Source organism: Magallana gigas, chromosome 2 (genome assembly GCF_963853765.1).
Source record: "Magallana gigas chromosome 2, xbMagGiga1.1, whole genome shotgun sequence".
In the NCBI taxonomy this organism is placed as follows: Eukaryota; Metazoa; Mollusca; class Bivalvia; order Ostreida; family Ostreidae; genus Magallana; species Magallana gigas.
This window is the reverse complement of record NC_088854.1, coordinates 32,873,371-32,900,716: the sequence shown is the minus strand read 5'-3', so window position 1 is coordinate 32,900,716 and position 27,346 is coordinate 32,873,371. Positions and strand designations below refer to the sequence as shown.

Here is a 27,346-nt window from a genome sequence, read left to right as displayed (position 1 = left end):
TCTTAAATAAATTGAAATAAATTCACCAAATATATTTAATAATCAGTTGATATATAATCAAAATTTAAATCAATTTAATCGTGTTTTTTTTTCTAAACACAGGTGATGTTGTAACTGACGATCCGATTAAAATGTCGGGAGCTTAAACGTCTTATTTTCTGTTATCTGAAAACTTTCTGATTTATTAATTAATTTACAATCTTAATATAAACCAATTAAAAATGAAAAATGAAAACATTTCAGATCATGTTTTTTTAAAAACACGTTGATGTGCTGTAGTAAATAACAACCCTATATTACCGGTGACTCGAATAATTTGGACTTCAGCTATTTATGTAGCAATAAATAAACAAAAAATCACTTTTATATTATAGTTTATAGTTAAATACCTGTACAAACTCTTGTTAAATTATATTCAAGCATTGTACAGGTACTAAAAATATACCCGCATTTCATAAAATAACTTTCAACTTTATTTCCGTATAGCGGGTAATGGCCTCGTGATTTCACATGAAAAATCACTCGTGCGATACACCTGTACGGAAGCTGATCAGATACACAACAATGTCTTTCATCTTGGGTTCTATACACAACAGGTGTTATTGTCTGTCTTGTTAGGTGTCATTGTAATTTACAACTAACTGTGTGTATATTTGGACTTCTGAACAGGTGTACTCGAGATGCCGTTATTCACACCTTTCTACGGACACCTGTTTGGTAACTCATCACAACCCGTCGTGTGTATGGTCTGAATATATCTTTCTTCTACTTTGTTAGTTCCATGATTTTTTCTAATCTCTAACAAACAAAAAAATTGTCTGTAGATATGTACACAAACAACTACACGTAAGACTATCGGCGCGTGGATCCGGAGAACAATTCAGCAACTCTATAAATGCGGGAATTTCACAAAGTATTAACTTGCGATAAGAAATTATTTACCGGGTACACATACATGTATGTACGAAAAAACTTGATTGATTAAAAAGATGAATGAGATAATACCGGTAACTTTTTGCAAGCATTTTTAACAGTTAACACAACTTTATTTACTTTATAACCAATCTAATATGTGTGATGTGAAATAGCGTCGAAATTTTAACGAAAAATCTTATTACATCGTGTACTTTACAAACCTTTAGTCATTGTGTTAAAATCGTTATTAAGTACACACTGAGAGAGAGAGAGAGAGAGAGAGAGAGAGAGAGAGAGAGAGAGAGAGAGAGAGAGAGAGAGAGAGATATTCTACAACGCTATATTCCAACTCCATACATGCAATATAAGAAGGAAGAAACTAAACATTTCAAACACTAAATACTTCATTGCTAAACATTTTTCTATTTTGCGGACTTAAAAAAACAATAGAACGACATTTTTTCCTTATCATGGAAGGAGCACGTGGTCTATCTCGCGGGCTGATTTGATTGACAGGGATAGCACGTGGACTCTGCCTGCATAGATTCTATCGCAATTTTAGGGAAAAGGGTTCAATATAATGGAAACTATAAATCTAACTTATTAAACTGAATTACAAGTAAAATGTACTTAAAATTAAACTCATACCGGTATTCTCTCTCTCTCTCTCTCTCTCTCTCTCTCTCTCTCTCTCTCTCATATGACGATCATTAAACAATCAAACAGTAATTATTGCAATACTGAGTAGTTTCTTGGAACACAAATAATTTCTAAACCCAAGTTGCTTATAAAGATGAAATAAAAAAAAATATCAAGTACCGATCCACGGACTCTAAGCGCTATGAATATGTACTGTGCGGTACTACATGGACAAGTACATCACACATGTCTAAAAGAAAGAAAATTTGAAAATATATGAAATATAAAGCCGTATAATTATATATTTAGAGAAAGTACAGTTGTTTTCAACAACCCGTTATATTTGTTATCGTTGAAAAGAGTATAAGTGAGAGAAGATCACAGTAATGATTCTATGCACTATTGAAACTGCCAAACTACAGTAACTACGATTACTACTACGTTTAAAAACGGACTGAAACAAAAACTTATGGAACCGTGTATTTGAATTTTAAAAAGGAAAAGAAAGTGTTAGTGTTTTAATTTATCAAACCTTTATGTGGGCGATATCGATTTTTTTTTGCTCTTAATATCAACAAAAATCAACCGTAACAATTGCATACGTCTGAAAATTGCGTGCCTAAAAATTTTATTTATTTATTTCTATTTTTTTTGTTGTCTTTTCCTTTAATTCTCTTACGTGCATCAATAAATATTTTATTCTTTATAAGTTTTATTCCTAAATCTTCCTTTTTTCACAGGTAAATACCGCGTGTTACACCGTGTTACTGTCCGTGTTGCATCGCATTGCACCGTGTCGCACCGTGTTTTTTCTCGTTTCGTGGTCGTAACAGAGAACAATAGATCAAAGGTACCGACACTTCCATGCTCAGCGTGGACTTTCAAACACGGTGGTCGGTGTTTTTGTCGGGATACTCGTGAGCTGTATTGTATATACCATGTGTATTAATTCACACACAATATCTTATATAATTTTATCAAACCAGATACGCCAATTTATTAAGTTTAATGAATATTACGCTTCTTTTCGATGTAATGAATTAAAATGGCATTAAATAACGTGACCATCATGTTATTAGAATGTTTATTACAATTATATATCTAATTCATTTATATTAACTGGCAACATCACTAAACATTGGAAATAAACAATGTTCACTAATTGATAATGCATAAACAATAAAGAAATGAAGTATATCAATAATCATACATCATATTAATAAATATATCAATAGCTGTAGTCATCTATGTGCAAAATTCATTCTTAATATTTTCTGACAACATAGAACATAGTCTTTAAAAAACATAGTTGCAATTTTTACCATTTAGAGAAGGTTGATAAAAATAGTAGAGGTCTCCTTCCTGCAAGAAAGTAATACATCAATAATAATGTTGAAATTTCCATTCATCCTATTAACAACAATGTGAATAAAGTACTTTCTTTGCAATATAAATATATATATATATAAAAGCTCATGTATTGAATTTCCAGTTAAAGCCAAAACAAGTTCATATATGTACCTTAAAACAGTTTGTAGATAGCTGTATGATATCAGTCTCTTCCACTGTTTCTGCGAAATCAATTTTTGTCATGCAGTGCTGAATAAAAGGTGCTGGTCTGTTCTTCAAGAAATCTGGTATTGCTGCAATGTAAGAACGACCCACTCTTTCTGAGGCCAACACGTTGTCACGAGTATACCTATCCAAAAAGAAAATATCCATAGAATACAATTCAGAGTAAAAAAAAAAAAGAAAGAAAGGGAAAAACTCTGGGATACAATATATATGAAAATAAATCTTTATCAGAAAGCATGCTTTCCAGCTACAAAGCCTTAATTAAGTTGAAGTATTATATAACATAGTCATTAAGAATTATGAGAATTATGAGAATTCAAAAATGGTGTAGAGCAACAGCTACCAAAGTTTTCATTAAATAAATAGAGCTGTTATGTGTGCAAATTATTATTGTAAAAATACCTTGTTTTTTATATGGAAGAGATATAATGATAATTGTTTTGTCATATAACATGAATCCATACCTATATACTAAATTAAATTATGATATGTAAGCATATGTTAAGTTGTAAGATACAAGAATTTCATGTATTTTTTGTAAAGTGATAATTTAATTTACATGACTATGTCGGCTATTAAAAACAGAGTATTTCAAAAGTAAGACAATTTTCACACAAAAATCAGATACATAAATAAATTAGGAATAATAGAAATAGATGGGGTAACCAGTCAGTAAACAAATTTTTGCAATTGACCAAACAGTATCTAAGGAATGCATTAATATACAGTACCGATCAGACCCAACCTAACAGAAAGTAAACCCCAACTAAACCCTGGGTTAACTTTCTGGGTTTGCTCTGGGTTTACTTTGGGTTTACTAGAGTGGACCAGAGTAAACCCAAAGTAAACCAGAGTGGACACAGAGAGTAAACCCAGTCAGAAGTATACCCCTGAAAGCAGACGCTAACTGTGTTTCGGAATATACAAAGGGTAAGAATTACAGGCAGTAGGATGGTAAGATAAAATACTAGTCTGCTTCACACTTCAGTGCATACAGTTGACCTCAAAAGCAATTTCAAAGTAAACCCCGAGTGGACCCAAATTTTCAAAAAGTAAACCCAGAGTAAACCCCAAGTAAACTGGGGTTTACTCTGGTGTTAGGTTGGTTCTGATCGGTACTGTATGACACCCAAATCAAGGTTGCTATTACACCCATCTTTGATTGCAAGTAAAAAACAAAAGGAGCACTTTTCAGGGAAAGAAAATCATTTTAGTATTATACATGTTTGAAAATTATTAACCATTTTACTTCCATTGAAAAAAATATCTGGTAAATTATTCATAGACTACGATGTAAATCTTCCACCTTCCATCACCAGTAATACATGTATTAAAATTAAATGTTATGAATAACTGGTACGTACTCTACTTGCGAACATTTTTAAGTATAGTAACTCGATGAAGCTGACTATTTAGTAAGTTTCAGTTTTAATTAATTTTTCCCAAAATTATTTTGGACTTTAACTATATTTTTATTAAATAGTTTTCCCATCATGATCATCACAAAATAAAACTGCTTTCCACTCAACAGAGTTTGTGAGAGACTCTAGTGCAACTTCAAACTGGTCCTCTGAGCAAGAGTGTGCACACCTTCTCAGCATGGCAAAAACTTTATCCTTACTCTCACCAACACCATTGTCAGTTTTGCTGACCCATCTCGTCCAGCTTTGCTCACGGTGAAAGTCGCAAAGGAATACAAAACTCTCTATAACAAGAAATATATCACAGTGTATCAGCTATTACATAAAAATGAAATATTCAGAAACTGATAGCAAAACAATTAAGAATAAAAATAAAATTAATACAGTAATTTCAAACACTGTTGCAGTTATATGCAGCTTACACCTATAATCTGTCCCTTAAATCAAACTACCTGAGAAAGTCTCCTCTATGGCAACTATTTCTTGCTCACAGAAGTCTGCCATAAAGAATTTGGGCTTCCATTCCCATCCCTCTGGTTTGTCTGGAGCCTCATTTATCCAGTTTTTGATAGTTTGGAGACCCTGTACAATTAAGTTTTTGGTCTCATTCTGGACAACAAACTCTGCCACAACACTAAAACCAATATTTGTCTTCACAGCCAAAAAGAAAAGAAATATTTCGTGGTTCTGTAGGTGGCATCCAATAAGCAAAGAGAGTTGCCATATCTAAAATAAATAACTGAATAATCACCTTACTGCATACACTGTTAAGTATTTAGAATTTAATACAGCTACAATTTAAAATTTCTTTAAAACAAAATGAAACAATACATCAATTTGTTTAATATCAAAACTCAACAAAAAAGGCACCACATACCATATGGAGACAGTAATGTAAGACATATCAACATTACAAAAGAACTCACCAATAATTATGCATGACAATCTTACATAGAGTACATTACCTATAAAGCAAATGCCTCTGGAACTCTGATTGGTGACAGAAGAAGAAATTGGTTGTTGTAATCAACTGAGAGAAGACCTCATCTTCATCATCTTGCTCAACACACTGCACATCATTGATGTTATCTTCATCCATTGGCTGATTCTCATTTGAGGTAGCCGGCATGAAATCAAAATTATCCTTTGGGTAGCTTTCTTGCCATTGACTTACCAATTCCATTAGATTTTCCTGATCTATTTTGGAATACCTGGGAAAAAACATCATCATATATAGCTATTGTATAACTATTGTAACTGACTTTTTTTTACAACAGCTAATGGCAAAATAAATGTTCCTGTCCTAATATATGTTTTCTTAGGTACCAAACTCGTACCTCAGGCGAAGTTGTGCTAAGTAGATGTGTTTCCTTAATGTCACATCTGATGGATAGTATGCAGCGTCTGTAAGTGACGGCTTGCTGGCACTGGGGAACAACTGGGTATCTACATAAACTTTCAAATGGCGTCTCATTTCTGAAACACTTGTGACCCCATGTCCCACCATCTCATACAGTTTTTCTCTCACTTCTTTGTTCACTAGATTCATAAAACTTGTAATCTAAGTATATTAAACCAATAACAATATTTGTTGATTTATATCACAAAGTACACAACAAATATGCCTTACAGATTGAAACAAACTCATTAATTATACAAACCTGACCAAGAAGATGCATGTCTTGGTGTTCTTCATCCTTGGGTAAGCTTTTATAAATCTGATGTTCTCTCTTCATGTTGCTTCCCATAACTTCCAGGTCTTCTCTGAGCTTCTTGCTAGCTATTCTCCTGGCCTTTTCTGTATCTTGTTTAGCCTGCAAATTTCAATTACCTCTATAAAAATACATATTTTTCTTATATCTTTTACTTTACTTATCTTAAGTTTGCTCTTAATTTAAATTCATTATGGAGTGGTACTCAAAGAAATAAACAGAGAGAAGCAAATCTGTCATCTGTTTAAAAATTAATTTTAAAAACGTGTATATTTAGAATTAAAAATAAAAGTATTCCACAAAATATAAGTACCCGGTATTTCATGTGTATTCATAAATAAAAATGAATTTTGACTTGATTTGTTTTGAAATTACGGATACCTTATATTCTGGAAAAACAAGAACTTCTTTCATGACAATTTTAGCTGGACAGCCTTTCTTTTTTCGTAGATTGGATATGCTGCCTCCTTTTCAAAGATGAAGGGTGATCATCCTAAAAAAAACCACAAATATGAAAAAAGAATTTTTTTAAACATGTTTAATAAGCTACTTAACAGCTGTAAGATCCAGTAGAGTGACCTAGGATCTAGTAGACCGCCCCTGTGTTAGTACTTATATTGGAGACTATGTTTTATTCTTACACTAAGTCAGGAACCAAGGAGTAGTACTTATGTGGGAGGATCCTGTAGATTGACCATGGATCCAGTAGACCGCCCCTGTGTTAGTACTAATATTGCAGACTATGTTTTATACTTACACTAAGTCAGGAACCAAAGAGTAGTAGTCCTAATCTGAGAGGATCCAGTAGAGTGACCTAGGATCCAGTAGACCGCCCTGTGTTAGTACTTATTTTGGAGACTATGTTTTATACTTACACCAAGTCAGGAACTGAGGAATAATACTCCTAATCTGAGAGGATCCAGTAGAGTGACCTAGAGTGACCTGTGTTAGTACTTATATTGGAGACTATGTTTTATACATGTACTTACACCAAGTCAGGAACTTAGGAATAATACTCCTAATCTGAGAGGATCCAGTAGAGTGACCTAGGATCTAGTAGACCGCCCCTGTGTTAGTACTTATATTGGAGACTATGTATTATACTTACACTAAGTCAGGAACCAAGGAGTAGTAGTCCTAATCTGAGAGGATCCAGTAGACTAACCTAGGATCCAGTAGACCGCCCTGTGTTAGTACTTATATTGGAGACTGTGTATTATACTTACACTAAGTCAGGAACCAAGGAGTAGTAGTCCTAATCTGAGAGGATCCAGTAGACTAACCTAGGATCCAGTAGACCGCCCTGTGTTAGTACTTATATTGGAGACTGTGTATTATACTTACACTAAGTCAGGAACAAAGGAGTACCGGTATTAGTCCTTATGTGGGAGGATCCAGTAGATTGACCTTGGATCCAGTAGACCGCCCTTGTGTTAGTACTTATATTGCAGACTATGTTTTATACTTACACTAAGTCAGGAACTTAGGAATAATACTCCTAATCTGAGAGGATTCAGTAGAGTGACCTAGGATCCAGTAGAACGCCCTGTGTTAGTACTTATATTGGAGACTATGTATTATACTTACACTAAGTCAGGAACCAAGGAGTAGTAGTCCTTATGTGGGAGGATACAGTAAGGTGACCTAGGATCCAGTAGACCGCCGTGTTAGTACTTATATTAGAGACTGTGTATTATACTAACACCAAGTCAGGAACCAAGGAAAAGTAGTTCTTATGTGGGAAGATCCAGTAGATTGACCTTGGATCCAGTAGACCGCCCCTGTGTTAGTACTTATATTGGAGACTATGTTTTATACGTACACCAAGTCAGGAACTTAGGAATAATACTCCTAATCTGAGAGGTTCCAGTAGAATCACTCTAGGATCTAGTAGACCGCCCTGTGTTAGTACTTATATTAGAGACTATGTATTATACTTACACCAAGTCAGGAACCAAGGAAAAGTACTTCTTATGTGGGAGGATCCAGTAGAGTGACCTAGGATCCAGTAGACTGCCCCTGTGTTAGTATATGTACTTACATTGGAGACTATGGATTATACTTACATTAAGTCAGGAACCACAGGCTAGTACTCCTAACCTGGGAAGATTTAGTAGAGTGGCCTAGGATCCAGTTAACAAAATCCAGTAAACTAAATCTATGCTTTATTAGTACCTTGTTTTAAATAATTGTTTGCCATAGTATGAAATGGTTTTTTAAATTAAGTTTCTTGGTACTCTTATTTACTTACTTATATAGCTTGTCTTCTTGAATTCTGATATCTTTCTTTCTTTTTCTTGTTCTTGTCTTTACCAAACAAGGAATGGCGCTCATATTTGGACACTATGATAAATGGCATGCCAGTATATTTAATTGTGTCATTGTTGCCAATGTCGGTGAATCTCACTCAAACGGAATTTAACTGGAAGATCTGAAATTAAAAACAGATTGAATTAAATAGAATTATCAAACTAGAGCAGAGCTCGTGGCAAAGCCACGAGTAGGTCTTCCGTTGTTGCTGCGGGTTGAAAATATATGTGATATGGTGTAAAAATATTATAATGAGTAAACTATCAGTTCTGCTTTTGTTATAAAAACATGTTGTGATTGAAAGCCTGTATATAAAACGTGTTTTGAAAAAGAAAGGAAGAAAATGTTTTACGAAACTATTTGTCGAACACAGTTTGTGTAATCGTTTCAAAAATTCTTTAAAAAATGAGGTGTTTAATGGCGAGTTAAATTTTCAAAGGGTAGCAAGCATTGTTATAAACAGTATGTACTCATGATTCATATCAGGAATTGTATTTTTTTTAAAAACCGAACCCGCCTACAAAACATGTTACCTTTTCTATGGGATAACTTCTTTATTTATTTAAATCTTTCTAAATTTTTTAAGACAATGTGCAAGTTTAGAATTATTACGTGCTGATAAAATTTAGTAATTAGTCAAAATTGATGGCTTCTCTGAACTTTTCTACAGGGAAATGTGTGTCGTCTGATATTATCTAATGATACGAGTAGACTTAGACATTCAAAATAATATATAATCAGCTAAAAAAAGAAGATCAGCGGGAGAATTTATGCAAAAGCGAGCATCTAAATTTTACACCAGATGGTACTGTTTCATAGAGACACCGCTATGTAACGTGAATTAAATAACCTTATTTACAGAAATGAATATTACTTCTCTCGACAACGTAATAATATTCAAAATCCTTCTTTTATGTCAGTGGGTTGACTAATTAAATTGAAAAAAAAAATTCAATTGCGCTTGCGTAAATTGGAATTCTGGAAAGGAATTAGACAGTCCGTGTTAGAGAAATTCGAAGAAGTTATGAAACTGGTCAGTTTCTAGATCAAACTGCGCATTGATGTATTAAAGGACTATCATGGGTATCGTCTGTACCCACGGTCCGGAATCCGTATGTGCAGTCATACATTGTATGTACATCGATACACCTTTACCTCCCCACCTACAGCCATACAAATCAGGGTGCAACCTTCATATACACATGCATAGTGTTATAGTTCTGGAAATTATTTATCTTGTATTTTAATATATTGGATATTCATTGTTCAGCTAAAATTAGTATTCCGCTGCTGCAGCTAACCTTGTAAGTAAATTAAGTTGCATTACAACCTCATAATACACAACGTCAGTTAAAAGTTGTTTTTTTTTTATCAATTTTCAATCAATTAGAAATAAATAAAATCCCCAATAACGCACATCTATCTCACTTAAGTGTAACTTTGAGAAGCGCATATATTTTTGGGAGGCAGATATGTCGCTATAGTCTGCAAGTCAAGTGAATTATCATGGTCTTTCAAATCTGTCGACACTTGCAGTACTTTGATGAATTCTATGGCGATCGACTGCATTGCATAATGTAGTCGTATTTCCCAAGAACAAAATTTCCTTTGACTTCAAACTTTTAATTATAATACATTATGAATTATTCTGTTCATAACTATAGAAGTTTAGCGTGTTTGACAGGTTTATTTATTAGCTACATTCTCAGGTTACGATTTCACAACTTCAATGTGAAGATGATTGACTTCGAATAATAGTCTTATTGTTTATAAAAGCACCCTTTCAACTGTTACTCAATTACATATGTTCTGAGAAGAGACACAAGATTTTCGGTCGCACATGGCGATTGAATTAACACAGACTGACCGAATAAACAAACGGGTGGGAAAATGAAACACGTTGAGAACATGTTACACATAAGAAAAAGTCACCAAAAATGATTTTCGACAGATCTGGATATCTTTTTGCCAATTTAAAAAAAATCCAGCGCAAGGACTTGTCAGGGGGGCGGGAGGAGGGAGGGGGGACGCAGCAATGGGTTCGCTTCCATACTGAAACAAACAACCATGTAGAAAAAACTACTGCGTGATTAATATGTGAACGATAGAACCTAATCTCAAGTTGTTTAAAACTCATGTGAATATTCTTTAAAATAATCATCAAATGCCTCAATTCAGGACAATTCAGGACATTCTTTTATCGTGCTAGCAGCTACCGCAAACATGTAACATGGAACTTTAATTATAATTTGATTTGATTTTTAAACTACCTTGTACGCTATTGTATAATCAAATCAATGCTTAATCAACTGTACAATTCAAATAAATTTATCTTTTCATTTTAAACCTATATAATAGTTGAAAACATAATAAAATATAGTTCTGTCCGTGCAAAATATGAAACATGAACGCGTGATAATGTACATGTAAAAGAACACGAGCCGACCGCGGATCACTTGTCCACTCGCTCTAGATCTCCTCGGCCATGTGCGAGGGATGATCATCATTTAATATTTGTGGGGGGGGGGGTTAAAATTTTTAGATATACAAACCAACCATTAATTTATGTCTGACGATGTTTCCGATTTGGAGTAATATCGTTCATTAATATTCACTTACACTCAAATTTTTAATAAAATAAATACAAGATGGACAAACTTTTATAACATAAATTTAAAACAGTTCTTGTATTTACGGCTTTATAAACTCAAACACGTTCATATTCATCTAAGTGTGCGGCGCGGTGTGCGAAACTTGTGTAATAGATAACCGCTTACCGCTAGGTAGTGCAGCCGCGGCTGATCTCCTCGGCCGTGGATGAAGGAAAGATTACGTAAAGGTACAACGCACAGACACGCACAGCTCTTAACCCAGGAAGATTTGAAAAGTTTGCAGTATAATGACCATATTCTCTCAAATAAAAGTTCTTTATTTTAAACTTGAAACCCACAATTGATCTATGTCTGATATTACTTTAGAATATGAGAATGACATTGATTTTATTAATTAACTGAACGATTTCTTAATTGACACCTAATCGTTTAGTCCATAAACTTTTATGTGTTATCAAAACTAAAACAATGCTTGAGTTTGCGGCTAAATAAACTCATATTTGAGAGACGCAACTCTCGTGTATTAGATAACCGCTGACCGCTAGGTAGCCCAGTCGCGACCATGGTGACCGATTTTCTCGGCCGCGGGCGAGGGAGAGTTTCGTAAACTTGGCCAGATTGCCTCGAGTACTGGTCAACAGGTATTACTTTTTACCCTCATATTATGCAATACCCGAACACAAAAACAGTTTTATGAGATCAATAAAGTCACAAACAACATTTTTTGCAGCGACGCCCATATCGAAAAATTTACCGTTTTAGAGTTATGAGGCAAAGACTTTTAAGGGATCTATACCCCTCATTTTAGGGGCTAGCCCCTTTTTTATGGTATCAAATGAAAGCTCGTAATATTCTGCACAACTTTTGTTCTATATGTGACTAGACAAAATTTACAACTAAAAAGTTATTGAGCAAAGATGTAAGCAAAATTTAACATTTTTTGAAACATAAATTTCGATGTAATTTTTTAAGAAGTAAACGTGGGTAAATCAAACATGTAAAACTAGGAGGACAACGTTCAAGATGTCTACATTAAAGATTTGTAAATTAAAACTACTTGCTACGGATGAACTCGGAGCCTTTGCAGGTACACGAGACCCACTAAAAAAATATTCAAAGGGGAATAACTCAAAACCGGAAGTAGCGATTTCACAATATTTTGTGCTATAGTAAGCTATTGTCATTTCCAATAAACCCTGAAAATTTGAATAAAATCTAATGACAAACAAGCGAGATATTACAGTTTAAAGAAACGTCTAGAAGAAAAAGAAGAAGAAAAATAATAATGAAGAATTTCCAACAGAATCAGTACAAGGTCTTCCGTTGGAAACGGAAGACCTTAATAAAAGTTGTTTCCAATTTTTTAGTATAATTAAGTCAAACTGTTTGCCTTCAGTATAACCTCAGGCAAACAGTATTGTGGCATTTGAAAACAAATGTTACCATCATTTACGAAGATGTGAATATTATGAACACGTGTGTATGAAAATACTGTAACTTAAGCGTAAGTCATACATTGCTTTCTACATATGTGAAGTAAAAAAAAATAGGCAGTACAATCTTGTGAAAAATTACTAATAGATGACTTTATTCACTAATAAAATTAAACCAAGTTAAAGTAAATGATAAATTTGACTTGAACGAGTCATCATTGTGTTTAATCAGTACAGTAAAATTCGGTTATAGCAAAGTCCTAGGGACTTATGGAATTACTTCGTTATATCCATAATTCGATATATCCGTATAACGAATTCGTTATAATATCTATAGCCAATTTACTATATACATGTTTTCTTTCACCAGACTTTAATTTTTGCTAATTGAGGCTTAAAATAAAAATACATTACTTTGATACATTTAGAAATCAGATTGTAAATTGAAAATATTATATGAAAATATAATTTTTCAAACTATTTTTTAAACTTTTTTAAACCGTAAAAAAATTCGTTATAAAGGTGTTAAATTTCGTTATTATTCTCCTCTAGGGGACTCAAAATCAGTTTGCTTTATCCGTAAATATATATCATTTTGCAAATAGTTGGTAAGAATTTTACTGGGGACTCAAAAAGACTTAGCTATATCTGAGAATTCGATCGCTATAACCGTGTTCGTACTAAACAAGTTTTACTGTAATATATAACAATCAAGTTATTAATTGTTGGACAATAAATTTTCAAAGTGTGTGTGTAATTGTGTGTGTGTGTGCAAATTGAGCTGCATGTTATAATATATATTTAAAATGTAATCTATGACTATCAATCATATATATAATAATATTATATAACAATTACTATACTTTGTCCAGAGCTAGGAATCAGAAATCAGATCTGTATAAGCATGTATATGCCTTCATTGGTAAAACCTAAACCCACAGAGATTTACTAACCTTTTAATTGCGGTAACATGTATTATCAATCTCAACAGTAATTGATCTATAGAAACCATGGCCGTGATTGCCGATTCAGCTTCCCGTTTCCCTGACACGAAAGACTTTTCTCCACCTCAAATTCCTTCCGAACTTGTTCTGCTTCTGCTAAGGAGTTGATGCATCCACAATATCCATCTTCTGTGACACAAGTCCATGAATTTTCCCATCTGTGCTTCCTTTCCACCATTCACATTTCTTTCTTGTGTTACGAGCACCTGGAATTCAAAACGAAAGTAAAATAATGAATATTCATGAGTATGACGTAGTTCGGCCTAACGGATCCTCTCTATTGCGCATTTGCCAAAATATTTTAGAGTTAATGTTCTTTGTTTTGGAGTAATCGTTCTTGACATAAATCTAATTATCTATTTTAGATTTGCCTTTAATTAGAATGTTTAAGAAAATATATTAACCAAGTTTACTCAATAAATAAAATTCTTAAAATTTGTTATAAATGATTTGTTCAAATGTTAGTTTTTCATAGTTTAAAAAAAAAAGAGAAAAGAAATTAAGACTAATGCAAAGTTTTACACTACTCATTCAATTGAAATGTTTTTGTGCGGCATATATATTATCTGTGTTGTACGAGATCTCCATCACTGAAATTGCTACGAAAAAAGATTAGGTTGATTATTAAGTACCCCAGTCATAATGAAAGCATTAAAGCGCAAAATATCCTACCCTGGAATTTCTACGATAAAGATTCGGTTTATACATATGCTCCCTACTGATACTAGTAATGGAAAGATCTTTTCAATTGTGCAGCCGCGAAGCAAACATCAGAGCTAAGACTGTAAGTATCATTATTACCTAATCAAAGGGATTTTGTTGTTTTATTACAAATTAAATATTTGCGTCTATTTTGAACTGCCGGTCAATAGACTGCGATCTATTAGACTGCCGGTCAATAGACTTCAATATATTAGACCGCCGGTCAATAGACTTCGATATATTGGACCGCCGGTCAATAGACTGCAATCTATTGGACTGCCGGTCAATAGACTGCGATCTATTGAACCTGCAATGCATTTCAGAATGCGGGTATGTTAATCTTACATCCTTTCGATAGTTCTCAGGGAATGTATATTCCTTTACATAGACGCTGTTTTTAGTACTTGGGGAAAAAATTCAATGTTATCAAAATGGAGTATCAAATAATCAACAGTTTTGAAGCTTTATATAAGGTAAAAGACTATTTAAAATCTAATGTGCGGAAGACTCCCCCTTTTTTGTAAGCTAATATTAAATTGAGATGCTGTAATGCATGCAACAGGTTGCATAATCATGGCACGAAACCATCTGCAATATGCAAATTGTAAACCCCGAAAACTAAAAAAGGAATTAGGTAATAAAACAATTATTTAATGCTTGAACAGTCAATAGACCAGAATTTTTTTCCCTTTGTGCAGGAACAGCACAGTATGATCTATTGCCCTCGGCTGTTGGCCTCGGGCAATAGATCATACTGAGCTCTTCCCTGCACCTCAGGAAAAATATACTGTTCTATTGACTGTTCAAGCATTAAATAATTGTATACTATATACTCTGTAAAACTTTCCCAAACTTTTCGTGTGAAATACACCCAAACTAATTACATATGATTTTCAGCAACAGTCAGGGCTAGTGTGTAATAATTTTGACATATTTATTACACAAAAATCTGAAATGATCAAGCTGTAAACGCTGTATTTTACTCACGTAATTAATTATTTAATTATGTTGTGATTAGTTGTCCTGATATTTATACACTATTATTGATTTTCATACATGATGTTTCTGAGATTTTCTTAAGAAGTTGTATCTTTATATTACTTTGCTATTTTAAGGTAATTGTGGTTTTTTGAGATATCAAATTTAAGAATCATACGACTTTTTTCTCTCTGCAGGAAGTGCAGAAGTTTAACAGCAGCGTGGAGGTAAGTAATGTATACATGGTACGCTCATTGTAGACAATATTTTCAAATCGAAATTATGACCATTGAAGTATTTTATTTTATTTTTTACACAGAGAGCCTATGCGCGTGCTTTAAACCTGGATAGAATGACTCGGGAGTCTTTCACAAAGATGATCCCCAAAGACATGAACAACAACACGCCATCTTGTTCTGAGTAAGGATTTATCTTATGCATGTATATTTAGAAATTGTTTTTAAATAGTTGGTGAAATACATTAATTATATTTTACAAATATCTGCAAGGATATGTTTTAAATAAGATTGCTTCAGGAATTGATTTTCCAATCAAGATTTGAATTTTTTTTTTAATTGTGGTTATTGTTTCATTCCCTGTATCTGGTGCAATGCTGGGCCTTTCATCAGAAAGTCGAAACATTGGTTAACACTGGCCATTTTTACTTTTTATTTTCAAGGAGAGAATCTGAAGATCCAGTCGACGGATTGGTAAGGATTCATCATTATTTTAGACATTTATCTAGAACAATATGTGTTTTCAAAGAAAGTACCACGTGTGCATGTTTAGCAATCTTGCGAAACTGTCACCATGGTATTAAATTTTATTCACACATGAAAGGTTTTTTATGAAGGTGGCGACATTGCAGAAAAAATACATAACCCACGGACGTGGATTGTGTATAGTTGTTTTCTGCAATACTCGCTACCTTTATAACCCGTATGAATCATAGAGAAAAGCAATTTATTTTCTTTGAGTTATTATACAGTCGTTATACCGGTAACGAATCAGTATGCGGTTTCGTCGTGGATGCGACTATTATTATCGGAATTCCAAATGTTTTTATTGTTTGTTTAAATCACGTTTCTTTGTCCTTCTACACTGTAGTATCAAACTTCCGAAAATATAAAGGATGAATTATGGATATAGTAATTACACCCCCTCCATTTTCCTATATATTTAGTTTCGAATTCGTATTCCAGTATCGAATCAAGCGCCCTCTATTACTTCTGACTGAATATTTTGAGACGAAATAATTTCAAAAATATACCAGAGGTACGTGTTAATAGACTTATAAATGAAGAAGGAAAAATAATTGTGGGAATATGTCATGTAAACAAATAATATGATCGTTATTTTTGTCATACCGTTTTCCCGTCAAATTGAAACTGGACTTGCACAGTTTTCATTTGCGTTACCCTATGAAATTAAATTTTCATAAAACACTCTATAATAGTAATTGATGATATTAAGTAATTGTCATTTGCCTTTGTTTTGCCCGTATATCTATCAATAATGCTTCTATCGCAATGAACCGAAACTAGGAAAAACTACATGTGGTTCTATCTGAAGTCGTAATTTCATTCAAAGCTCAATTATTATTTGATCTGATGCAAAATCTTATTAAATGGATTATAATTACTAATTACCCACTAAATAGGGGTCAATAACAAACTTATTTTCATAGTTAGGCTGAATTGTTTTCACACTTTCGTTTTTTCTGCCTTGCACTTCCGGTAGCTCATATCTGGGTCGCCTTTTTAATTTGTAAACAATACGGTTAATAATCGTGCAAATGTAAAACAACTTCACACACTGATAGAATATTTATTTTTGTTTTATAATTACCTAGCTAGGATTTTTTAAAACCTGAACTTCGTCTTTCACCAATAATTTTTTGTAAAAATTATTCGATACTAGCAAATATTCGTTACCGGTAAACGACTGTATAAGGATCAAAATAAATCCGCAGATAGAAAAAATCAACCTGAAAAAGAACTTTTACAAGTTTTTGTACCAATGTAAACATAAACAAAGCACGAGCCTTGTTTACGTAGCAAAGAATTAAAAGTTTGTATAGTGTATCTTGCTTTAAATTTGATGACAAACACTCAAATTTGGGTAGATCATTAGATAATTAGATATGCATTACTAAAGCATTGTAAACCATGCAAATTCATAAATAAAATCTAGCCAAAATCGTGACCACGTATATATAGACAATAACTTGCATTTAATCAAATATCGTAAAAAAAACTATAGTAAATTTCATTTTTACCACCAAAAAAATGTTACTTTGTATGTACATACTTTGACGTAGTATTACCTACATTATTTTAGGTCCCAAAGAAAAAACCAGAGCAAACATTTCCCAGCTTTCGATACAGAGTTAAAAAGTTGTTTGGATTCCAATGATTGATTCCTCACATGTCCACGCATAATCTGCTTATTGAAACAGGATGACATAAAAATATAACAAGAGACAAAAGATTTTGTAAAACTTGTATTACAGACATTGTAGACGAATATCATTTTATACTTGTATGCCCTGTGTATTTAGCATTACGATCAAGGTTATAAAAAGTAATGCTGGTGTGAACCATCCATGTACAAATTACAGACACGTAGCATCAGGGGGGCCTGCCCCCCCCCCCCCCCCACACACACTTTTTGTCGCAGCAACAAATATTTTAAAATTTACATATAAAAAATTAAATTATCATGGAGTTGCCCCACCCCCCACTTTTTATGGGAGTATGTAAAAAATTGATATGAAAATAAGCAAATGAGGAGTGAAATTGAAGTAATACTACGCCAGCCCCCCCCCCTCCGCCCCCCCCCCCCCGGATTAGGATTTTGAAGATTTTGGGAAACTTTAAATTTCCCTTTTTTTTTTTTTTTTTTTTTTTTTTTTCCTGTCAAGATTTTTTGGATGAGTCTGCCCCCCCCCCCTTTCAAAAACGATGCTACGTGCCTGAATTAATACAGTTACTAAGTGTTAACAATGTAAAGAGGAATTGTGTAATTTAGGAAAATTCATTTACAAAGCCCTCACACTCAGAATGGTTTGAACTATATTGTCTCATTTGCTGATTTTAATTATTAATACTATCAATATATATATAATATATATGTGTTATTTTTGTGTGTATATTTTTCAGTAACCTGTATACACATGTCATTCTCCAAATACAAATTATTCTTTAAACATATGAGTGCACGCAAACTGCAAGATTTGTAAGGACTGACCGTCCATTTTTGCCTATATTTTTGTAATGTTCACCTTATAAGTGCTATAAGACGTATGTCTTTTGCAATAAAGAAATTGAAATTGAATTGATTCATTATCAATTTGTTTTACTACTTGCGACCAGATTATGTTACGGAATTTAAATATACCTTTGTGTGACATTTTAAAAAAATATATGTTAAAGCATTTATGTTGTGTGTTTGTCATTTGTTTGAAAAATTATATAGAAGGTCTAGGATATTATGTAATTATGTAATATTACATTATATCTGAAAATCTCCCATAGTTATCGGGGTGTTTATTGACATCGCTGCTTTCATCTTAAAAAAAAAAAGAAAATGATGAACACTAGCACTATACTCCTTGATTGGATCGGAAACATGAAAAGAGTTACATGAGTTTCCGACGATTTGTGCAATTTGACAAAAATGGTTTATTCGTAACCCATGAGAGAGAGAGAGAGAGAGAGAGAGAGAGAGAGAGAAGAGCGTTTATACTGGGGTACCTTTGTAGCACTTTTTTATTTAAACAGTAGATTTTTTTAAAAATAATAGTCCATTCATTGATCTACATATGATTAGCGTTTTCCTTTCAATGTTTGCTGATGAAATGGCATCATAGCAGAGTTTTAAAAGAGCCCGGGTAAAAGAGCATGTTAATAAACTATACATATATACATCTGTTGATAATATCATCTAAAAAGACCGATACACTATAATGGGATATACATATACCACAAAATCTCTGAACATTGGAAAATGCAAGTACATTAACTTATTCACTAGTCTGGAAGTTTATCGATAAGACGAGTACATTCCGTTGAAATTCAAAATAGTTCAAATACATGTACTAGTAATTGCAATGAAATGTCAACATTAATTGCATGTGTAGTTTGTGTAGATGTATTTGTACTACCTGTAGAACTATATATAGTTTGCATAAAATATTGTTATTTCATTAATGTAAATCGGTTTCATTTCCCGTCAAATCCCCAATCTCCTTTTGCCCGGAGAAATTGACAAATATAAAAGAAAAATACATTAAATTTGAAGAAGAATTTCAAAATTATATAAATAGTGAATTCTCTAATCACAACTCCTTTTAGTAACAAGAGCGATAGACATTATATATTCTTTAAAAAAAGGGGTGAATGAAATAATTTTCTAGTAACGCACAGCTGCAAAATGAAGAAGAAATTAGAAACTTAGATTCCATTGTCTACGTCTAACGATTTTAATATGAAATATTGTTTTTGAATACATTAGGTCCTACGAAAAATTGCTGCATATCAATCAAGGTAGGAGTACAGTATGAATAAGGTTTTTGTTTTTCTAGCACCACCTTAGAAAGCTGATATAAGGAGGGCTCCCTTGAAAATTTAAATAAATTAATTCAAATAATAAAATGACATGAGATACGCCTCTGAGCCTTTAATTCCCTCCCACGGGTCAAGCAAACTAAATTATCTTTTGAACCCCCCTCCCAGCGTAAAAAAAAAAGAAATTTAGATCCACGCACGAACCATACATTGTATGTGCTTTTCGTTGTCAGACACCTCTTAACCGAACAATTTAAGGAAGATTGATAAAAATCCCAGACATCGCTATTGCATTCTTATAACGAGCGTAATGAACGACAACTGCGATTTTTAATGACGTAAAGCATAATCAAACCACATGATTAAACGTAACAAATACAGTGACGTCACAATTATCACTACAACAAAGAGTGAGAGGCAGCATACAGCGAAGAATCGGCATTTTTAATTAATTTTATAAAGACACGTATTATGGAGAGACTAATAGAGTATTGCAAAGCAACAACCAAAGAGATTGTAAGTATACCTTAACTTGTATTAATTTGTCCAATTTTCCAGTTGTAACCTGTGTGCAATGCATCAAAATATCATAAATGATTTTCAGCTACAATTAGGGCTACTATATAATATTGTAGACATATTTATTTTAAGAAAATCTTGCGTGATTTTGTATGCCTTAACTTAATTCATCAATCTCATCAAACGAATAAATATTAAATGATTCATAATACAAAATATCTGCACATTACATGTAGATCCTGTATAAATAAAAAATCCGTTTCCCCTTGGATATTCTTATGTTTATAATCAAGTCCCTTTTCTAACAGGATGATTTTAAAGTGAACTTTGAACCCTTTGTTAGGCCCAAGCATCGTCCGTCCAGGGGCAAAAGTCTAAAAAAAAAAATTAAGAAACAAAAATTTGTCAAAATGCTTGCATATAAGTTAAACCATATATTATACATTTCAGTTTTTGTGAATGAAAATATTTTCCTTTGTAAAATTGGATCCCGTATGTAGCCCCCCTAAAGATTTTGATTTTGAATTGACACTACCTTGCTTTCACATAAGTTACAGCATTTGTAAGCAAATGGTTTTTAGAAGATTTTTCAAATATTTCTCTAAATATTCCTATGTTAAAATTTCCAACCCCCTTTGCCAATCCTATCCCCAGAGATCATGATTTGAACAAACTTGAATCTATCCGGTCCCTACCCATAGAGTTTCAGCTTCTCTCGCCAATTGGTTTTTCATCAGAAGATTTTTAAATATTTTTCTCTATATACTTCGGAAGCAGAAATATTCGATGAGGATATCATTTTTCATTGTTATATTTATTGGCAGTATAAATCTACAAAATTAAATGCATAATGAATTTTTAACCCAAGTATTAATTAATACACAGTTGATACGTGATAAATTTAAGGGATTACAACATAATGAAATCAATTGCAAACGAGATTGTATTTGGTTTAAAAACAAAGAAATTTTATTCCAACAAAAATATGTGCTTCTACAGTATTCCTACGTAAATATTCTATCCCGCATTGCAAACCCACTCTATCCCTGAATATTATGGATTGAACAAACTTGAATCTATCCCACCCGAGGATGCTTAAACATAACTTTTAGCTTTCCTGACTGTTTGGTTTCTGAGAAGATTTCTTAAGACTTACACTATATATACCTTTGTAAAACTTTGACCCACCCCGATTGTTGTCCAGCCCTACCCTGGGGTCATAATTTCCTTAACTTTGAATATACACTAGCCGAGGATCCTTTTACATAAGTTTCATTTTTCCAGGCCAAATGGGTTTTGAGAAGATTTTTGAATAATAATAATTCCCAATTATCTCCTTTGGAAAAAAGGCGTGGTCCTTAATTTTCACAACTGTAAATGTCCTATGCCTAAGGGTGCTTTGTGCCAAGTTTGGTTGAAAATGACCCAGTGGTCGTGTCAAAGATGTTAAAAATATGAAACGTTTACGGACGGACACACGGACGAAAGACAAAATGTGATCAGAAAAGATCAGCGTGAGAAAAAAAAACTCATTCAAAGAATATTTTACGGCACATTGTGCCGTTCTGACGATGCTAAAAAATACAAAAGAAAAGGAATTGTCTCAACTTTTGATATCTAAACTTTAACATTTTCTATTACCCATATGGTAATTCTTTTCAAAATAATAATGTATCCGATACACATATTAAGGACTGCATCTTGCATTGGTGCTTTACCCGGGGACGTAGTGATGGACTGTATGTACAAAAGCGAGATGAAATGTTAATTTTCATTAGATTGGAAAAGTGGTATTTTTTCATTGTTTTTTTTTAAACACCAGGTATCCTCGTTGAGATTATTAATCACTTATTTTGTGCAGTGATCGAACAAAGTATTTGCGTTCGGATCGGTTTTGTAAATGAAAAGTGTTAATGGGGCAACTAAACAATTTTTTGTGTTAACGGCCTGCATGCTTGAATGTTTTTCGTGGTATTCTTGTGATATTCAGTATTTTCTGTTGTTATACCCAATGGACGAGCTTCAGCATAAAATTTGCATATTTTGGAGTTGAGGTCGGCAGTATCAATTGTGAAAAAAAAATCAATTCCAAACCAAACGTTTCTCAACTCTATTCTAAAAAAAATAATTAATAAAATTCAATTTTTAAATTTTAAAAAAAATTGTTAACTGGGCATTTTTTCTTAATTTTGCTGATTTTAAATTTCTATTTTGTGAAGACCCCTCCCCAATTTCCACTTACGTACGTTTTGTTTATATTTGTCATAATTTTGAGTAAAGTTTCTATAAAATGGATATTCAAAATACACAAAATATAAATTTTAACTACCGAGTATGGAATTTATATATAAGTTTTTTAAATTAAAAAATATAATAAAGTAGGTACTTTGTATGGTTTTCACATCCCTTTTTGTGCTACGTTTTATTGAATCTGTTTGCCAGTTGTCCTTAAACATTTTAATATCTTCATCGGTAGCTGTTTTTTAACCTTTTATCGAAGTGTTCCCAAGATTTTCCTCATAAAGTGTTCTTTTCATAACAGCAGTTAATCTTTTGGAATATTCGGACGCACCATCGTTTGTTGCGGAATAGGGGTCAATCATTTTTTCATTAACGAATTCGTGGTCAATATTTGTAGAAAAAAACCGCATCCATATATGAGAGAGAGAGAGAGAGGGAGTGAATTTGACCTTAAATTCTTTGTGTAGATCATCTGATTCCATCGGGCAAACGATTATTTCTTTAAAGGAGAAGTTTATGATGTATACCGTATTTCATTTATTGCGCATTTGCCAAAATCTCTTAGAGTTATTGTTCTTTGTTTTGGAGTTATCGTTCTTCACATAAATTTTATTATCTATTTTAGATTTGCCTTTGATTAGAAGGTTTTAGGAAATATATTAACCAAGTTTACTCAATATATAAAACTCCTAAAAATTATTTGAAATGATTTGTTAAAATGTCAGATTTTCGTAGTTTTTGAGAGAAAAAAAAGAGAAAAGAAATTAAGGCTAATGCAAATCTTTACAATACTCATTCATCTGTAATGTTTTTGTGCGGTATATGTATTATTTGAAAATGATTACAAGAATATGGGGAGTAATTACTCGAATACGGACATAGGCTTTCTCCAACATATTTGTTACATTAACCATGTTTCTTCATTGTGCGAAGACTGAAAATTATATAGCAGAACGACTTACCAGACCACAAAGGATTCATTCATGTCGAGTGTATTTAAATATAACTACCAACCTTACATATTCAATTTGGGCTATCGAAGAGTCTTATACTACACTGACTGAGCAAAACGCTTAATAATCCTGCAAACAGTGTTACTGCGCTAAAATAAACGTGTCCGATTTCTTTTACTCTACGAAAAAAGATACTGCGCTAAAATAAACGTGTCCGATTTCTTTTACTTTACGAAAAGAGATAAGAATAATTCCTAAATACCCAATTCATGATGGATAGATCTTTTCAATTTTGCAGCTGCAAAGCAACCATCAAAGCGCTCAAGACTGTAAGTATAACTTTTTACTTCGTATAACTTTATACTCCGTAAAACTTACCCAAACTTTTCGTGTGAAATTCATCCAAACTAATTACATAGGATTTTCAGCAACAGTCAGGGCTAGTGTGTAATATTTTTGACATATTTATTTCACAAAAATCTGAAATGATGATACTGTAAACGCCGTATTTTACTCATGTAATGAATGATTTAATTGAGTTGTGATTAGTTTACCTGATATTTATACAATATTATTTGTTTTCATACATGATGTTTAGGAGATTTTCATAAGAAGTTGTATCTTTATATTACTTTGCTACATGTATTTTAAGGTAATTGCGGGTTTTTTTGGGTAAATTGAGATATCAAATCGAAGAATCATATGACTTTTTCTCTCTGCAGGAAGTGCAGAAGTTTAACAGCAGAGTGGACGTAAGTAATGTATACATGGTACGCTCATATTTTCAAATCGAAATTATGACCATTGAAGTATTTTATTTTATTTTATTTTTTACACAGAGAGCCTATGCGCGTGCTTTAAACCTGGATAGAATGACCCAGGAGTCTTTCACAAAGATGATCCCCAAAGACATGAACAACAACAGGCCATCTTGTTCTGGGTAAGGATTTATCTTATGCATGTATATCTAGAAATTTGTTTTTCAATAATTGGTGAAATACATAAATTATATTTTACAAATATATGCAAGGATATGTTTCAAATAAGATTGCCTCAGAAATTGATTTTCCAGAGTCCAATCAAGATTTGAATTTTTAAATAAAATTGTGGTTATTGTTTCATTCCCTGTAATTGGTGCAATGCTGGTCCTTTAAATAGAACGTTGATATAATTGATAACACTGGACCTTTTTTACCTTTTATTATTATTAAGGAGAGAATCTGGAAATCCAGAAGACGGATTGGTAAGGATTCGTATCTCTCTCTCTCTCTCTCTCTCTCTCTCTCTCTCTCTCTCTCTCTCTCAAAATAAAATGAAGATGTCGTTATACTATTAAGTCAACTTTAAACATTCTGACTTAGTTGGTATCTTTCTTTTTAATTTATTAGAAGAGTCAGGGACGAATTTTGGAGTTTCTGAAGAGACCTGGAAGAAAAGAAAGGGTAAGAACATTTTTTTTTTTACATTTAAGTGTATTTAGAACAATGTAATTTAAGGAAATACCGTGTGTAAATATTTAGCAGACATTCACATATGACATGCTTTTATGAAGGTGGCGACATTGCAGAAAAAATACATAACTCGGGTTAAGTAATTTTTTTCTGCAATGATCGCTACCTTTATTACCCGCATGAATCATCAAGTAAAGCATTTTATTGTATATATTTACATCTTTCTTTTAGTAACACATTAATAAATTTATTGTAAAAGGAGTAAGTAAAATAAACTAAATTTAAGTAAATTACTGTTAATGTACATTAGTGCGTTAGCTTAAAAAAAACGGCCAAATAATCTCCTACGGGAATTTGAGTCTGACATCATCATCATTAAATTGTGCAGTCCATGATTTTTCTTACGTCGCTGCAGGTTTCGACCGATCAATAAACGGGGCGTGTGGATTTCAGCCCTGTCAGTTTCTACAACTGTTCTATAAAGCTAGAGGTATGAACTAACTATAATTAAGTTTCCGGAAGAATTAGAGGGAATCATACTCGGTAGATGTAAATGTATATAATTACTGGAAATGTCTATTGTCAAGTCGTACATAAAATTTCTGTTTTAATTTCGGTTTTTTTCCGATAATTTAAAAAATATTTAAGCAGTTGACTTAAAAATCAATAGCGTTTGTCCTTTTACCAGTCCAACGAAGTGTACAAAGTTTGATTAACATTCATGAGAGGATTTTCTTTGAATTTTGCTAAACGGCTGAAAATGCAGAGAGAGAGAGAGAGAGAGAGAGAGAGAGAGAGAGAGAGAGAGAGAGAGAGAGCAGCGATACTATATCCCCCTCGCACAAGATGCGTGAGGAGATAATAGGCAACCAAAATTTAAGGGTCAATCGTCGAGTTATAAACGAGATACAGAGGTCACAATTTTCTGTTATGTCAGCAAAGCTTGAATGATGTCTTTATTTACATTTTGAATATTCCGTGTTTGGACCTAAAATAAATCTGACAAACACGATAGGAACTTGTTTGTTAGGGATCAAAACAAATCAGCAGATAGAAAAATCAGCTTGAAAAAAACCTTTTACCAGTTTTTGTACCAATGTAAACATAAACAAAGCACGAGCCTTGTTTACCTAGCAAAGAATTGAGAGTTTGTATCTTGCTTTAAATTTTATGACCAACACTCAAATTTTGGTAGATCATTAGATATGCATTACTAAAGCATTGTAAACCATTCAAAATCAAAAATAAAATTTAGCCAAAATCAAGACCACATATATATATAGACAATAACTTGCATTTAATCAAATATCGAAAAAAAAACTATAGTAAATTTCATTTTTACCACCAAAAAAAATGTTACTTTGTGTGTACATACTTTAACATACTTTTATTACCTATATTATTTCAGGTCCCAAAGAAAAAAACAAAGCAAACATCTCCCAGCTTTCGATACAGGGTCAAAAAGTTCTTTGGATTCCAATGATTGATTCATTATCAATTTGTTTTATTACTTGCGACCAGCTTATGCTACGGAATTTAAATACACCTATCTGTGACATTTAAAAGAATATATGTTAAAGCATTTATGTTGTGTGTTTCTCATTTGTTTGATAAATTATATACATGTAGAAGGTCTATAGGATATCATGTAAAAAAATTGAATTTGATAAATATTACATTATATTTGAAAATCTCCCATAGTCATCTGGGTGTTTATTGACACCGCTGCTTTCATTTTAAAAAAAAGAAAACGATGAACACTATATTCCTTGATTGGATAGGAAATCCAGTCTGCTCCGGGCTTTGGTTGGCTCTTATGATGTCCTTGTAATCATTAGTTTCTCCAATTTTCATTCCACTGGCGTCCAGCGCCGGAAGTTTGCTGTATTCATACGCTAAGGCAGACGCTTCACTACTGATGGCAGTCTCCGCAGCCTGAGAGGGTGCCGGAAGTATCCATTGGGGTCATTAGGGGGCCCGTCATCATACAGAGCTCTCCCATCGGAGACCTTTGGAGAAAAGGTCCCCGCTTCACCGCAGTCCGATTATGAACGTTTTCCCTCGAGTGATTATTATTCAGTGTGTCCTGGCTCGAACTAGAATCGCGGCTCATTCTATATTCCAAAATCCTGACAAACTTGTCTTTCAAGTTTCGAGTTTCGCCAGTTTTAAACACACTATATTGAAACAAGTTTCATACAATCGTCCCAATGCAGCGACGTCGATCAAGTCAGAGTTGTTAATGCGCTTCTGTGAATTGCCCATTCATGCAGTTCGTCATGTTCGTAACGTCAAATTTGAAGATCAGTCGCA

General features: G+C 33.0%; 1 protein-coding gene and 1 long non-coding RNA gene across 2 annotated transcripts in view; one reads left to right on the top strand and one right to left on the bottom strand.

Moving 5' to 3' along the window:
• Positions 1 to 3,675: 3,675 nt before the first annotated feature.
• Positions 3,676 to 27,346, bottom strand: part of LOC136272945 (calcium-responsive transcription factor-like) — a 99,311-nt gene continuing 75,640 nt past the window's right edge. The window contains exons 5-8 of the mRNA XM_066076213.1: positions 5,888 to 6,111; positions 5,516 to 5,761; positions 5,003 to 5,132; positions 3,676 to 4,834 (exon numbers count right to left, since the gene is read on the bottom strand). Of these exons, the coding sequence (XP_065932285.1) occupies positions 5,105 to 5,132; positions 5,516 to 5,761; positions 5,888 to 6,111 (498 nt within the window). The 3' untranslated portion in view covers positions 3,676 to 4,834; positions 5,003 to 5,104. The remainder of the gene's footprint in view (positions 4,835 to 5,002; positions 5,133 to 5,515; positions 5,762 to 5,887; positions 6,112 to 27,346) is intronic.
• Positions 23,870 to 25,127, top strand: LOC117680610 (uncharacterized). Its single transcript, XR_010711021.1, has 5 exons — positions 23,870 to 23,911; positions 24,305 to 24,334; positions 24,422 to 24,522; positions 24,795 to 24,825; positions 24,971 to 25,127. It is a non-coding gene; the product is annotated as an uncharacterized lncRNA (long non-coding RNA).